The sequence below is a fragment of the Colletes latitarsis genome, chromosome 10, assembly GCF_051014445.1.
Source record: "Colletes latitarsis isolate SP2378_abdomen chromosome 10, iyColLati1, whole genome shotgun sequence".
In the NCBI taxonomy this organism is placed as follows: Eukaryota; Metazoa; Arthropoda; class Insecta; order Hymenoptera; family Colletidae; genus Colletes; species Colletes latitarsis.
In genome coordinates, this window is record NC_135143.1 from 9890732 (window position 1) to 9907534 (window position 16803).

At 36.5% G+C, this 16803-nt stretch overlaps 2 protein-coding genes across 7 annotated transcripts in view; one reads left to right on the forward strand and one right to left on the reverse strand.

Annotated features, from left to right (window-relative positions):
* Smr (nuclear receptor corepressor smrter) overlaps positions 1 to 16803 on the reverse strand; it is an 83451-nt gene that overhangs the window by 22004 nt on the left and 44644 nt on the right. For all 6 annotated transcript variants that reach the window (XM_076775402.1, XM_076775401.1, XM_076775404.1 and 3 more), the window contains 3 exons: positions 15434 to 15790; positions 14761 to 15221; positions 8295 to 8539 (listed from right to left, as the gene is read on the reverse strand). In XM_076775402.1, the coding sequence (XP_076631517.1) occupies positions 8295 to 8539; positions 14761 to 15221; positions 15434 to 15790 (1063 nt within the window). The remainder of the gene's footprint in view (positions 1 to 8294; positions 8540 to 14760; positions 15222 to 15433; positions 15791 to 16803) is intronic.
* LOC143346856 (uncharacterized) lies at positions 3411 to 6956 on the forward strand. Its single transcript, XM_076775405.1, has 4 exons — positions 3411 to 3805; positions 4714 to 5160; positions 5612 to 6750; positions 6819 to 6956. The coding sequence occupies exons 1-3, from the start codon at positions 3478 to 3480 to the stop codon at positions 6727 to 6729; spliced, it is 1893 nt and encodes a 630-aa protein (XP_076631520.1). The 5' UTR covers positions 3411 to 3477; the 3' UTR covers positions 6730 to 6750; positions 6819 to 6956.

Below are 16803 nucleotides of genomic sequence, written 5' to 3' on the forward strand. Positions count from 1 at the left end.
CAAAAAGAAAAAGTCTCCAATGTTTTATATCGCTTTTTGTGCTGTCCGGGACTGTTATATAAAAATAATATATCAAAGAATAATGTTGTTTTCAGTTTAAAATTACACCAATGTCGCCTGTTTTGTTTTATTATTGACTCTTATATTTTTTTATTTATTCAATGAAGACCTTAACTTCCCCTAACTTTTTCTGTCAAGTTTAAAGACGTACGTATTTTTAGTTTCTCTCAATTCGCGCAGTGATTCGAAACGTTTGGCGGCAACGTACATCCCTGTGCGTTGGCTGAAACTACCCGTGTTCGCGCAGAAGACGTTCTCTCTTCGTGCAGGAAAGAGAAACGAACCGCCTGGCACAGAATTTCAACGGCTGGAGGGAAAAAGCGAGAAACAGGGAGTAGAAGGGAGAGAGAACGAGTAAGATATCTCATTGATAGAAGGGTGGCCGAGGGTCGAAAGCGAAGAGAGCGAGCAAACGAGCGACCTATACGTATACGGGCCACGAGGCGGAATAAAGTGGAATTCAGCGCAATGTGAATTATAAACGATATTATGCAAACACCGCAGAGAAAGAGTACTCGTACCGCGAGTTAATTTGATGAAAAACATCAGAGAGCAGGGAGACAGAGCAAAAGAGAAGGAGAAAGAGAACCGAGGGAAACCAGCAAAAGACGCATCCCGAAAAGATCGTTCTCGAGGCGTTCACGACCCTCTCCATCTAGTCAGTTTTCGACCCTCGAGGCTCCTCTAATCGCCGACAACACCGCTAAACTTCATCGTCGATCTCTATTTCCTTTCCTTACCTGTTTCCCTTCCTTATCGTACGTCGTAGGATTTTTCAAATTTTGCCTACCCCCAGAGTCCATCGACAAAAACATTTTATTATCCCTTGGAATAAAATCTAAGAGTTTTTGTGGAAAGTAACCTAAACGTAAAAATTGAAAATAAATATTACGCGTTGCATCAAACATCGAACAACGTGTAAGTAAAAATCGCGATTAAAATTTAATTGGAACCAGATGAGACAGTTAACAAGGTAGGAATATTCGAAATTTTATAATTTATCGATCATGAACATAAAATACTTGTTTGTATATATTCAACGAAAATATTTATCTGTCACATTAATTCCATGTGAAATGGAATCTGGTATAAAGTGCAGCGACCATAATAGTCAACTTGTTAACAAAAATACAAGGACAAATCTCCGAGGATAGAAGCAATATCCCTAAACGCTGTTAAAAGGAAAATATTTTACGTCTTTGACCCAGTTAAGATGTTGTTTCAAATTTATATAAAGCGGACGTAAAAAATTTAATTCATCAGTACGTGACGTAGATTGCAAAGCATTTTCCCGTATGGCAAATAATACATCTTTAAATATTTACAAACAGGAAAGCATATTTTCGAAAACAGACTATTTAGAAAAGAACAGACGATCAAAAAGAATTTTATTAGACGTAAAATATCTCGTGATTGAATAGCTTTGGTCAAAGAATATAATATTCCTTTATATTGTGGCATTTCAGATATTTTATTTCTCTCTGTAAAAATCCAAGTTTTAACTACCACTACGGTTGATTCAGTTGTACACCCCCACTGTAGTATATTGACTCTTCGACGTTGGCCGATGGGTTACACTGACAAGCATCGATTCCAATAAGAACCATTGGTGGGGTACATCCCCTTCTCTATTTTGATGAAACTTTACAAGTATATAAAGTGGCTAAAAATAAAAGAAACAAACTTTCCTAGCACTATGAACTCAAGTTAAAGGGTTGAAACTACTTTTTAAAAGGGATCGAACGAAACATTCAACTTTTGCAAATAAAAGTTACTTGGTAAATTTTCAACCCTTTTAAAACACAAGAATAAGGATATGTATGATTTTAAACTTTACAATTTATTTTTTAAACTACGCGTTAAAGTGCTAACTTTTGAAATATGTTATACTTTGTAAGGTAAAAATATTACTTTATATTTGACATTACTTATTTGTCAAACTAATAGTTTCTTTATTTTTATTATTTTTCAAAATTTCTACTGTTTTATATCCTTGAAATTTTATCGCTTCTTCGTCTATTTAACCCTTAAGTGAACTCTCAATCTCAATTGAATTATTTTACTTAATGTTGATTTTTACCAAATTGTTAAATGGAAATCAACTTTCCTTTAAAGCATTTAAAAAACAATGAACTAATGGATGATTACATAAATTTTCAAATAATTACATTGGCATACATTAAACAATTATTAGTCTAAAGGGTTAAATTATACTTTGTTCCAATATGTTTAAGTTTTATTTAACTTTATCCAAACGACGGATTGATTCTCTATAAAAAAAAAAGAAATTTGTTATTGATGCAAGAAAGCGTGCATTTAGATTTAGAACTTCGAGAGTTTCGAAATTCAAAAATTTTCGACCTGTGCTTAAAACTCGCTTTCTCGCTTACGAGATTCGAGACTCTCGATCTTTCATAATCAGTAATTATTCTCGATAATCATAATCAGTAATTTATTCCGTTGGAAACTTCTAAGAAAAACAAATCGTCCGACTACATTTTGAAACACCGTGTAAAAAGAAACTATATACAGAATAATTTATCTGAACTAATTGAATCGACAACAATCGGTTTTCACCGAGCAATTCGCTACAATGTCCATCCCATCGGATATGGAGGGTGAAGGGCGGGGGAGAAAAAAAACAAATCTCCCACCTGATGCGAGCGGAAGAACCGTCGTGACGATGATATTTCCCTCTGTTCTTCTTATATCGCAACATGTTTTCGTTTCTTTCGTTCGCTGTTTTCCCTCTCTTTCGACATAGTGGGGGGAGAGACTGTTGCAACCGGGTTAAGGGAAGAAAAGCGAAAGAGAGATGCATCGGTGCTCGATAGAGACGAAGAAAGAGAGCAGAGGATAGGATACCAGGCGCACGTGCAGCCCTGGCCGTAATTGAGCCAGCGCCGCCAATCTGCACTCGTCGGGGGCGGTTCTCCGATGGCCGGGGGTTGGAGTGAACTGCACAGAGACTGGCTGATACGCGTCGTCTGGAGTAGGAAAACCGTAGGGCGGTAGAACCGCCGGAAAAAGCGAGCGAATCTACAAGCTCGGCCGTGATAACGGTGGTGGTGAACGAGACGACAACCGCGATCGACTCCCGGCGTTCAAATCACGGCCGAGCGCGGCATCTGATAGTTACACCGTCGCCGCTTGTGTTTCCCGCGACGCGTCTTAGCGAAATCGACCATTACCGACCACCATGGTCGCGATACCACGCGAGCACAGCTTATCGCGGGTACCAGAACGCAACGAGAACGTCGGATCGAGAAATTAAAATCTAAAGCTACGCCGTGACATCCCCCAAAATCTCGAGATTCGTCGTCGAATCAAATAATGCGCCAACCAACGAACAGAACGTAAAGATCGTAAGAGGGCTGGAACTAAACCGTTGAATGTGCAACTGGTCGAATCGGTACGATGTACAGCTTATACAGAGCTTGGTTTGGCGACAGTGTTATCGGTGACAGTTACACGCGATTCCAAGAAACTCTGTCGCCGCCAGACACAGTCGTTAGAGTCGGGAACGAAGGGGAGCATCAATTTGTCGCTCACAAAGGAGTCCTGGCTGCTCACAGCGGCTATCTCAAGGCTTTGTTGACCAGTGCTGCAACAACGCCTAACAGTGTCAATGCGAACGTTGCCTCTTGCGGCAATCTGCCAGCGACAGCTATCGCAGTCACGACCTCGAGTCTTTCGGGACAATCGACGCGACAACCGGTCACGTCTGTCTCAGTTTCATCGATTGGTAAATATTTATTGTTAACCCGACCACCTACGAACAACAGACACGGAAACGAATAACAGCGGTGCAGGCGGATTCTTGGACTTTCGGGAGAAACGCGGCCCTCTTTGGGGCAGCCATTTTGGTTGTCGTCGAGATTCGATTTATTCCTAGAGGAGCAAGAATTCGTTTGGTGCGTTGCCACTTTCGTAACACGACTCTTCTGCCTTTGTTGGTACCTTGAACCGGTTTTTTCGCGAAGTTGGTAGGACGAGAACCGGGGGTTAACGGTATCGAATCAAAGTAGTACTTGACAATTTATTTACGCTTTTTAAACGAATTTTATCGAGACATTTTAAACGAACAGACGCGCTTTCTGTATTCGAACGTCGCCTAAATGGAAAGTGACATGAAATTAGTTCCGGAAACGATGCCACGGATACTGGCAAGAGTTCGGGAACGCAGTGTTTCGCGAGGACCAATCGGAAGATTCGTTCACTTCTTAAAGTTCAAATTCCATAACGAGAAGAATCACTGCAGTTTAATTGTTCGAACCGAAGAAGTTCCATGAATTTTACTTTACTTTTCAAAAATCGTACAAGTAGTTGAATTTGCATTATCTCGGATACTTTGTCGATGTATTAGCTTCGTGTTAAACACAATATTCAACGCCAACTTGGTTTTACTTTGATACGACCGTATTGGGCTGCGATACGAGAAATTTGAGGGAGGCTGATTTAGAAAAAACAGAATATTTGATCCTATCCTGTCATCGATATTACGAGCATGAACATTCTTATCGTCAAACGCAGTGATTCTTAATCTTGTAACTCGATACTAGAAATTCGAAATCGAAAGTTTGGTGGTTCTAACGTTAAGGACGCGCGCGATGATCTTCGACTGTTCCCTACCAAATTGAACGCTCGTTTTAGGTGGAGAAGCTTTCGCGCCTCTGTTGAATTACATGTACACCGGACGGTTAGAAGTGACGTTGGACAACGTTTACAGCGTATTGTTGGCGACGCATTTGTTGCACATGCCCGGAGCTTTAGAGCAATGCAGAGCAGCGTTGCTTAGGCTGAGGGCACCGCCGCCTCTACCGACGCCGATACCAGTTCCGGTGGGACCGACCTCGACGCTCACGTCCACGCCAGGCTCTGGGAACATACTGAGACCGATACCCAACAGACTGATGATAGATCCCAACATGTGTTGGCCACCGACGACACCGCTTTATCCACCGACCGCGCCGGCACCCGCATCCATCGGTATACCGCATCTGTCTCAATTGCAACCGTCCGTCCTGATGCAATCGACTGTTCCGCTCAGCGTTACCGTTGCTTCGACCTCGAGCGTCCAAGAAACGCAAACCTCGACGCGTTTTAGGTTCGAACGTTCGCACTCCTTCCGACGAGGAACGCGCGGAGTAACAGGATACGATCGACGATCCGCGGAACAATTACTAAACTCCACGACGTTTGCTAGTGTAGCGTAGCCCGAGTCACACGCTTAAGCGTTCCTATTCTGATTTAACCTTTTACACTCCTATCTCGAGTCTTACTCGACATTTTTTCAAGTTCAAACCAAAGAGATATCATACACTTGAAAATTACAAATATCTTTTAGTTATCGTAAATTTCAAATAAAACACTTGAAAGCGTTGGAAGCTGCCGGTAACAAGATTAAAATATAATTCGGAATGCAAAGGATTAAACACTGTTATATTATGAAATGTCATTTTTCAATATGACAATATTCATACCTCGTAAGTAGCTTCTTGTCTAGAAATTCTTCGCGTATCCTGCTATTCCGGCACTCGCCGTGCAAAAGTCGCGACGATACCAACGTTTGTTTCTAACAGCAAAGTGCCATCGCCGAGGCCGACGCTGTTCCAAATCGAGCGGAACCGCGGGACCAGAGAGGCGAGAGCAAAGTCCCCGGAGAATGAGTCGTCCACCTCGTTGCCGTTCGTGGCGGCGGCGGCCGCAGCGTTTAACGCCTTCGCTGCGTCGAACGCGGCGACCGCGACCAGGGCGACGTCGCCGACGCTATCGGTCTCGCCGAGCCCGTCCACGGCGTCCCAGTCATCGCTGCCTTCCTGTCGTAGCAAGAAATCCACCTCGACGGACCAACGACGGTACAAGGAGGAACGCGATGGCGAGCATCCAAACACCAGCAGACAGACGCAAGGTCGTGCCTCGTCGTCGCCTACGGAGGAAACCGCCGCGAGTCGTCATCGCGGCAGGAACGTCGAGACGCTGTCGATCGCGGAAAACGATCGAGCTCGATCGTCCAAACGAAGGGGACGCGGATCTAGCGGCAACGAGGGCTCTTCCAGCGGTGTTTTGTCGGTGGTCTACGACATCGCCTGCTGCGACGGGCCAGTCAAGTTTCACCGTGTGCTAAACGAGAACTATTCCTCGTCCGTGGCCACCTGCGGCCCCAACTCCGCGTCGCAGCAGCGTCTGCAGAGGTCGTGCTTCGAACCGGAGAACACGTCGAGCGAGAACGACGAGAACGGTCGACCGCCAACGGTCAGGATGACTCACGATCCGACAGAGTCCGTCATCGACTCGAACACCACCACCGAGAGCTACACGTGCGGCTACTGCAAGCACACCTTCAAGTCCCAGTACTGCTACAGAAAGCACACCAAGAGACACCTGCTGCCCACCAGAGCGAACGAGTCGATCGCCGTCAGACCACGTCAAGATATACCGCGAAGCAGAAGGGAAGTGCGGTTGCTGGACCTGAACGTTCAATACTATCCCTGCAAGATCTGCGGCTGCAAGTTCCCCAGCTACTACTTCGTCCACAAGCATCGAAAGCTCTGTCACGCGAACATGGAGGAGAGACAGCAGCCCGACGAGACGATCGGCACGCCCACGGAGGACCAAGAGTCCACTACTTCGACGACCAACGACAGACAATTAGGATCCGAGAATTAAATTCTCCATCCTATTATAGAGGTACGATGTCATATGATTTTATCCAGAGAGAAAGAAACTAATTGTTTTTGCGTTTTTTTCGTTTCAAGAATTTACAATGAAGACGCTACATCGAGACGAAGATGACGTATATATATTGCTATCGGAAAATACTTGGATGGTGTCGTTGCATCTTAGCTGACCACGCATAGGAAGACTCTGCGTCGGACTTTCATCGACGATTTAACCAACATTTTAGAATTAAGAAGTTACGATATTATAAAATCAAAATAATTAAAGTGCAATGAACGAACCGTTTACATGTTTTTTCTGTGTACTTTCTTGCGAAGAAACGTTTAATTATTTAAGAACCGTTTGCAGAATATAAAGTATCGTTCTAGATTAGGATTTATATCGCTGCGTGCCGCGAAAAATATTTAGTTTGAAAAACGAAATGTTGCGTATTTAAACGTTGCCTGCTGTGTTTGCGTTGATAATGAAATATGATCTATTATTAACACATTCGCCGCGGTGACTTCTTTTTTTTCGTGGATTTTCATATTTGACGATTCGGTTACGGTCTGTATTAAATTTTTATATCTGACGGTACGTGAAAAAACGCAACGTAGATTTTTCAATTATACTCTGTAAATTTTGATGCAAATGGAACAATTGAGAAAATAAACTTTTAACATATAACGGTGTTTGAATAAAATGTAACACGAAACTGTACTTCATACGAGGCATGTACGAGGTGGTCTAGAAAGAACTAATCATTTTAAATCGAAATAGTTTTTTTTTTTTTTAATAAAATATTGATTTACCCGATAAGTAATGTCGATCGTTTTTCGTTTCTTTTCAGTAGAAAGCACTGTTTTTTATAAAATATATGAGTTGTCTGAAAGGTGAAATTTTAACGCGTAGCTTAACCTTTTAAGAACGGATTTTAATCCTCTACTGTAAACACAGTTGGAATTTAAACTTTATGTGCACAGCTAAATAAAAAAATTATAATTAAAAAACCGCCCAACAGAAAAACAGGTTGCTCAATCTCAATCACTTTGCGATGACTATAGTCATCTCACATACTTAAAAGGTTAATAGTCAAACGGCGGACGTTCGAACGACAGAGTCGAGTGAGTAAATATGCTTGACAGTTACAGCGTCGAGTAAAATTGATGTTTTTCATAAAATCATAAAAAATAGTAGATGTTGCAAATGGTAAGATAATTTGCAATTCTTAACCACAGTGTTATTCTCGAAAATATTCTCCTAACAATTGTCAAATACTATCTGGCAACGATGGATGAATAATCGTGTGTGTGTCGAAGTTCCAGCAAATTCGAAACGAACGGAAAACAATAATTCCCCATCGAGGAATCGATTTAAAAAATCGACGGTCATCTCGAAGACATCGATTCTCTGAAAAATCGTTTGAAAATCGTACATCCCTGATACGTGGTTGTAAGAACAAGCCTCTCCGAGATCAGTGTTCAAAATGTTCGTCGATCGATACGCAGAAATATCGTCCTAGAAGGTTTCTACAAATCAAACTCATGAAATATTTTTCTTTTTGGAAAACTTACCGATGGTGTCCATCGATTGGGCCTCTTCGTCGCTGGTTTCCATAGGAGTGGCGTGATTATCTTTCTTCTTCTCTTTTATTCTGCTCGCAGCTCCGACGCCAGCGACGCTGCTACTGTTTGCCTCTCTGCAACTTGGCTTCTTTTTATTAGAGTCTTTGAAATCCGACTGTATCGCCGTGGCGTTTGTCGCGTTGGCGTTCAACGACGACGACGACGACGACGACAACGTGCTCTTCCCGTCGATCCTGTAATAACAAACAAACAGAGAAAATAGTATTAATTATGTGAAGAGGAGACGTACGTATTAATCAAAATTAAAACTATAAGAAACGACACTGATCAGGCCTTAGAAAATTATGGAAGCGTAAGACAAACGCTTGAATTGGGCAAATTTTATTCACGAATAACAAATACAAATTTTAGATTCGTTAATTAAAAGCCATTAACACGAGGAATCCTAAAACTTGCATGAATATAAATTGTTTCAAAATAACAAACACACCATTGAATTACTGTATATACAGTCTCAGAGGACCCATTTCTTGCCATATAAGTTATATTATATCAAATGCTTTTTGAGTAACGTTTTAAATCGTTTCCTAAGTAATTCAATTTCAATTCTCATTTCTTTTTAAGTGAAAAGTATAGAGAAATCAGAAACACTAGTGGCAGTAATTCTTCCAACAAACTAAAGTAGTACGACTGGTTTTATCCGACTGTTTGCATAGAATATTCAATATCTTATGTACGACCTTGTCATTTCAGATAGTTCTTTTGATAAGAGCGTTACGTGGCAAAGATTCTTAACGCTCTGTGTTTAAAGTGATAGTGACCACACGCTTGCACGCATTTCCATAATGATTAGAACGCTCCCATTATTCAAAATTTGAACACGAAAGACTTGCAATAACTACAAGATTGACACAAGCGTATCCGGAAATGAATTACAGGAACCTAAACGCCCGATAAAAGTGAAACTATGTACCAGACATGAGTAATATTCTTATTCGAATACAAATTTCGAACGAATAAAAAATAAACAACTTTTATCCGTCAAAGATTGAAGAAAAATTAGAATTTCACAAATAAACAGACAGACAAAAATTCTAAAAGTATGCAATCCGGTTTAAAACCTTATAAATTAAGATAATTGTCAGAATCGAACAAACTATCAACTTTTTATAAATTGTAGTGTTTATTTTTACTAAACTTAGGCTGTTCATTAAGAAAATGATGTCCATTTATGTTTGTTTCGAGGTATGAAAAGGTTTTGCATTTCAATCGATTGGAAAGTGTCGATAAACGCTAATTAAACTTGTTGCTTGATTTTGGTGATTGTCAATAAATAAATTTAACAGATGTTCAAAAATAATAGAATAATATGCTTTTGTAATCGCTAATGGAGTACGTCATATTTACTTATTCTTGGATATTATATGATATTGTGTCAATAAATCAATATAATGAACTTTTATTTAATTTCGATATTTTGTTCAACTTTTGATAATAAAATTCATGTAAATATATGTGTTTTCATTTTTCATTTAATATGACATTGTTAAGAGAACTTAACTTATAAGAACTTCTAGACTACTTATACTTACACATAAATTAATATATTAGAAAAACAAGAAATGTAAATATTATAACGAAGTAAAAACAAATTAGAAATTACACTGTGAAGTGACGTGACACAATCAGGAATATTTTCTCCTTTGAAACGAATAATGGAAATCGTCTTCAATAATAAATAGGAAACTTTAATTATTGATTAATGAAATTGTTTGTCCCCATAAATTGTTAACATAGTAAAGGCACGTCAGAATCACTTAATAATTTATATAATTTTTAATCTGCATATAATTTCTAGACGAACGAGAAGAATCAACTTCCCAGATTTCATGCAGCTGGAATCAGATTTTCAACGATCTACGCAATCTCGATGATGAATGCCTACGTAAATATAATCCACTAACCAGTAACCATTGATTAGCATTACAATCTGCTAATAACTGCCCCACCTTCCCCCTGGAAGCTCAATTTCACCACCACATTCTATTCCTTCCTACCCGAACCGCCCACCCCCCGCTCCCCTTCCAATCAAACCCCCTCCCTTTGTTCCAACGATTTATTTTCTTTTTCAAGAACCACGACGATCGTCTGTGCAACTGAAACTAATTTCTATTGTTAAAAATTTCATTAAACAAGCGATAATTTATAGAGGGAAAACCGTAAATTGATAAAGAATATTATATTATTTCTCTTTATTTAATTTTATTGATCGCGGTATATTTGTTGAAAGTTGATTAGATTTCAAGATATCACTGAAATTATTTAAACTTTTTTGACATGAATATATGTATACAGGATGTATAGAGGATGTTCGGCCACATCTGGGAAAAATTTTAATGGGAAATTCTAGAGGCAAAAATAGGACGAAAATCAAGAATACCAATTTGTCGATGGAAGCTTCGTTAAAAAGTTATTAACGTTTAAAGTTCCGCTCATATTGAATTTTTTTTCGCAACCGAAAATAATTTTTCCAGAACGATTTGAATTTTTTTTTTTTCGTTGAAAAATTTAGGCACCTACCCACTATCGATTTTTCTTACAAATTCGTTTTTCATTTTTAATAAATTTGTTTGACACTCTACAAAAAAGTTGTATGATACATTTTTGTAGGTACCCATGGGATCTACTTCAGAAAAAAGTTTCACTAAAATATATTCAATATTATAGGAGTTATGGCCGTTTGAAAATTGGACCATTTTTATGGGGGTTTTCTAACTTTACGGGGTCAAGGAACAGCTTTTCGAATATTTTTGGAATTTTCACATATTCTTCACCAAAATACGCGTTGTTTGCCGTTTGAAACATTAAAATCGTCCAATCCGTTCAGAAATTATGACGTTTTAAAGATATGCATGAAATTCCAGGGAAGCATTTTCTGGCTTCACATTAGATTTTCGGTAAAGAATTTTTTTCTCGAAAATGCATAGGATTTCGAGGGTATGTGTAATAACCAAAAATGATTGCAATCGACCTTTGCAATCGAAAATAATTTTTTTAGAACGATTTGAGCAATTTTTTTTCGTCGAAAAATTTCAGCACCTACCCGAATTTTTTTATCGAAGGTGGGTAGGAATTCGGGGGTATGTCTATTGATAAAAAATGATTTTAATTGACCCCCGCAGCCAAAAATAATTTTTCCAGAACGATTTGAAATTTTTCTTATCGTCGAAAAATTTCAGCACCTACTCGCATTTTTTCCTCGAAGGTGGGTAGGAATTCGGGGTTATGTCTATTGACCAAAAATGATTGCAATTGACCCCCGCAACCAAAAATAATTTTTTCAGAATGATTTGAAATTTTTTAATTTAATTTTTTAATAACTTTTTAACGAAGCCTCGGGCAAGAAATTGATATTCTTGATTTTCGTCTTATTTTGGCCTCTAGAATCTCCCATTAAAATTTTTCCCAGGGGTGGTCGACCATCCTGTATAATTTTATTGGTTAATTTTGAATCACGTCACTGTTCGACGTAAGGAACCCAGATCGTCAAATTAAATTATTATCTTAGGCCTGCAATCAGCGTTGTGCACGAGTTTTTTCAAATAACCGTATAATAACTGGTAGAAATTTTGTATTAGTTATTCGAAATTTGTACCTAAATACGTTATCTTTTATGTAATTAATCATTTGTATGTTCATCTTTTGAAGAATTTCAGTTCTAGAGTATTCTAGATTATTCTCAACATCTGTTCAAATCATTATATAAAAATTACTGTAATAATATTAATATTAATGTTATTCAAATATTTATAAATATTAACGTTTATTTATGATAAGTGTTTTAAGAAAGTGGTGTATCTTGAAGTGTCAGTCACTGGTAACCTTTGCTTTGAACCAAATAAATTTGTCCTGGCACATTTTTTCGTATCAGAAAAAGAAACGAAGATATTAGGATATGCATTATAAAAGAAACCCTGCATAATGATATTTATCGAATATGTAAGGTAATATATGTATTAGATCATTGTTATAAGTTATAAAGGTTATAATAGTTTTTTATAGGTTACAAAGACTCGTTATATAACATGATTTTGTACGAATGTACTGTATATGTAGTCGCTAAATCGATTTTCATATATACGTCCGACAAAATGCATGGAACTTGCCTCGTGAAATTAATTTACACGTCGAACATCCTCCATAAGATAAACACAACTCGTTCAATCGAAATTACACGTTTTCATATCAATTGCAATGCATCAAATTCGTAGGCAATCTCTAAAATGTTTGACGCTGCAACTGTACATCCAATTCATGTTTCACACGGCAGACCTATCACTTTGACAAGCGTAAAATGTTTATATTACAATAAAAAATAACACGTTGCATCGAAGGGCTCATGTTTATTCATTTCTAACACGTAATTTTTTCAGCATATTACTAATCATTTATTCAATAATCGATTTCTTTCATTCAATAGAATGTAAATTCTCAGGCCATATGCTTTGTGTCTCATAAACGTAACTTCAAACACGTTTTATTTTTAGATCAATATCTCGCGAAGTATTCACTTTTCGGTGCCTCTGTTTTAAGGGGTAAAACCACTGTAAAAACCTGAAATAAAGCGTTTTTTTTTTTGCGATTTTTTTTTTTATGGATGGAAAAATAAGAAGATAATAATATTCAAGAATGTTATTAACATGACGCAAATTTACATCTGGAAAGAAACAAAAAAATTTCTCTTAATCTACATGAGTATAGCTAGAGAAATACGCAAGGAATTTTTTAAAAATTAATTTTTGTGTGATTGGCGAGCACTTGAAGTAGAAAGTTCAATTTTGTACAAAAAATAGGGCAATCATTTGTCAATAAATAATGTTAAAATTAACTTATCGAAGATCCCTTACGTATTTCTTTAGCTATACTCATGTAAATTAAGAGAAAATTTTTTGTTCTTTTCCAGATACACATTTGTGTCAGTTACACTGCGTGCTTTAAATTTAACACACCTCGCGAGAATGGCTCCAGCGTCGTCATTTTGCACTATATTTTTTTTGTAACACTTAACGACATGGTTAATAACATTCTTGAATATTATTATCCTCTTACTTTTTCATCCATCCAAAAAAAAAAATCGCAAAAAAACACTTTATTTCAGGTTTTTACAGTAATCTTACTCCTTAATACTTGTTATACGAAATAATAAATTTGTCATTGCTGATAGTGACAACGTCGCCACCTATTAAATCTATAACTGATTATCATCAATAAATCGATAATTATAACTATTTTATGTTTTTTATTTCTGTGTCTGTCATTTCTTGCTCATTAGCTTCACGACTGGAAAGAATCTTTACAATTATACATCATGCCTTTACCTATACATGCATCATGCATATATTTTGAAAGATATAGTGATCCAGACATAGACTGATGTTTATGAAACGATTTAGGTTGCCATAAATTATTAGTAATGCTCAATGAATATGGCATGAGAAATTTAAGCCAAGCAGATAATACAGTGTATATTTTCTCAAACACCTACATTATTAAATAAACCATCTTCAATTTGCTAAAAAATGTGTGAAAGTAAGAGAAAACAAAAGATCTAGATAACTGCTAATACAACAAAAGAAAATGCTAAATATTTCGAAATAGTACGAAAAGTTTACGCTATAGTAGAACGTCGATTAACTGAAATGTTTATTTTAGGAACGTTTAACGAATTGTTTGAAGTTTGAGGAAAATTAAATTTTTTTTTAATTTACAAAATCAAACAAAAACTGACCAGTTGAAATATTTCCGCTTTGTATACGGCATAAGGAGAGGTGTATTATGGTAACGTTAGTTTTTCGGAGGATAAGAATGTCGAAATTTCAAAATCAACTTCATTTTTTTATATGGAACCTTATACTTTGTTTATCTTTAATGTGATAGTAACTGTTTGATTGATTTCAACAAACTACAGTAAGATAGAGATGCATAACACGGGACATCGATGTCTCGTAGTAGATTTAAAAACAAAGACACGCATACTTTGCTGTAGGAAGAAACGAAAAATCAGTTTCAAGAACTGGTGGAAATAGCAACCGGCGAATTTCCAAGATATCACAGTAATACGTACTTGGTTGTACCTTTTCTACCAAGATTCTAAATGTATTCCCTATATAATTTTTTTTATTTAATATCAGTCAATATCACTACTCCATCATCTTGTATAATCTCTCGTGATTTTATATTATAGTTCGTTAAAATCATTTAAATATCTGCTATCGTACTAAAGATAAAAAAATGAATGAAAAGTACTTTTCAGAAGTACCTTTTCCCCTATTATTTCTACTAATTGACGTCTTACTGTAGTAACGTGTACTATTTTTTATCCTAAGCTGTCGTTATATCAGATAGTTTTAATTTATATAATTTGGAACATTCATAGAAGAAAAATATTACGTACATTACGTCAACATCTTTCCCTCCTTCGGAACTTAATTGCGGTTCTTCCTTCACTTCCACTTTGATAAACTCTATCTTAGGTTCCACTTTATTTTCTTTATTGGGTTCCCTAATATCCTTGGTATTTGTTGTTGCTGACGACGGCGTAACACATGTCGTCATAGTACTCAGTATGGATGTCGTTGTAGCAGTCGTTGATGTTATTACAGATTCCGTCGATGTCAAAGACATACTCGACGTTGTTGAACTTAAAGGAGTCGTTGAAGTGGTCATTATTGTTGTTGTAACAACTGTTGGTACACTCGATGTTGTTGTAGTTGTTGTCGTGGTAGTAGTTGTTGTCGCTACCGAATTATTTTGAGGATTTTCTTGCGTTTTCTGCTGTTGCTCACGTTGTAGCCTCGTCGTAACACCCGTAGTTAAAATGTCTATAGGTCCAATACTTGAACTGGTATTATTTACCTGGAACAGTTGCATAAATAAATCAATATTCTCAAATTCTAAAACTTATAATAATGTTTCCTATTATGTTTCGAAAATTTTCTATTTAGCAAAAGTATAAATTGTCTGATCAAGTAACAATAAAATCGTTTCATTAAATATTACTTAGAAGCATCGCTTGAAAACACAATGTATATTTGGATTAACAGGAATATGATTTCAAATCAACTTACTTTATTGTTAGGATTATTCCGAGAGCTACGTGTTCGTTGCCGCGACTTCCGCAATAGCTGCTTATAATTTTCTGCTTTTTTAGTGAGGTAGTAATGATGTACACAATCTGGAACGGACTTATGTTCTAACGATTGAGCTATCGTTCCAAAGTTCTTAGGATGTTGTAAATATTTTTCTTTAAACAATTCGTGCTCCACAGTACTCCACACATTAATTAACTTCCGTTCACTGTGAAGAGCGTCGAATTCTTCTGGTTGAAGCAAACCGTTTCGATTTTGAAACGCAATTCGTCTCTGTTTTGTATCCAACAACAAAGGAGGTATTACTGCATACGAACGCATCTTCTTATCTTCCAACTGTAAAAATAATTAAAGAATAAAAATTATTAGAATATACTTCAACTACACTATTCATTGATTCTGTGTATAATATATAATCCCGAGACTGTTTAGAATTAAATAATTATAACTTTTGCGGATGGATCAAATGTTCAAGTATTATACAACTCGGACTAAAAATATAATTTTACAAAAGTATACATAGAAGAGAAAATGTATATCATTAACACAGTCTAATTGTTCTTAATCTTTAAACGTTAAAAACCTATTTTAGAGAATCAATAAATCTATAGGATCAGGGAGTTAGTAATAATTAGAATAAGCAACAGAATAAACAAAACTTGTAACCGTTGAATTACACAATTTGCTCTTAATACACTAAACATGCAAAATTACATGTATATGTATTTTTGAAACTTTTGCTGGTAATAACATTTGTATTCGTATAAGAGAAATATTAATGTAGGATAAACTGTTTCCTTTGTTTTGCTTAACTTTGCAATAAATGTAAGTCAGAAGGTATATGTTAAACTTAAATACATTCTTTAATATTGAGAACAATAATAAAAATATTAGTTTTATACACATACATTTTAAAAATAAACTTAAAAAATAAGTATTAATTATGATAATTATTTGTATTAAATTGACCCAAAAGATGCATACATAATAAATAACAAAGTTATATAAAAGTTCTGGTGCATAAAAAAGTCTTTGAAACATGATGTAAAGTGTGTTTGGATCAATATTATTGCAATACAAGAAGAGAAATACAAATAATTATATTACTATCTGTTGCAAAGCAAAGGTAATGAAACTAGCGTTCTGCTGTACCAAATTGAAGAATTTAATATAATTGCGAAAACGCGTTTAAATTAGATTCGTGTGTACTCCAAATCTAGTCTCATTTAATTATATCACTTTTTACAAACATTGTAAAATTTTGTAAAAGACGTTTTGAAAGAAATGAACATAGACATTGTATAATGGTTAAACTCAAGGAATATACTCTACTCATCGTAAAAATGAAA

Coding starts and splice junctions, on each gene's coding strand:
- LOC143346856 (XM_076775405.1), top strand. CDS start 3,478: ATGTACAGCTTATACAGAGCTTGGTTTGGCGACAGTGTTATCGGTGAC. Junction 3,806..4,713: donor TGTCTCAGTTTCATCGATTG/GTAAATATTTAT, acceptor CGCTCGTTTTAG/GTGGAGAAGCTTTCGCGCCT. Junction 5,161..5,611: donor AGAAACGCAAACCTCGACGC/GTTTTAGGTTCG, acceptor GCCGTGCAAAAG/TCGCGACGATACCAACGTTT.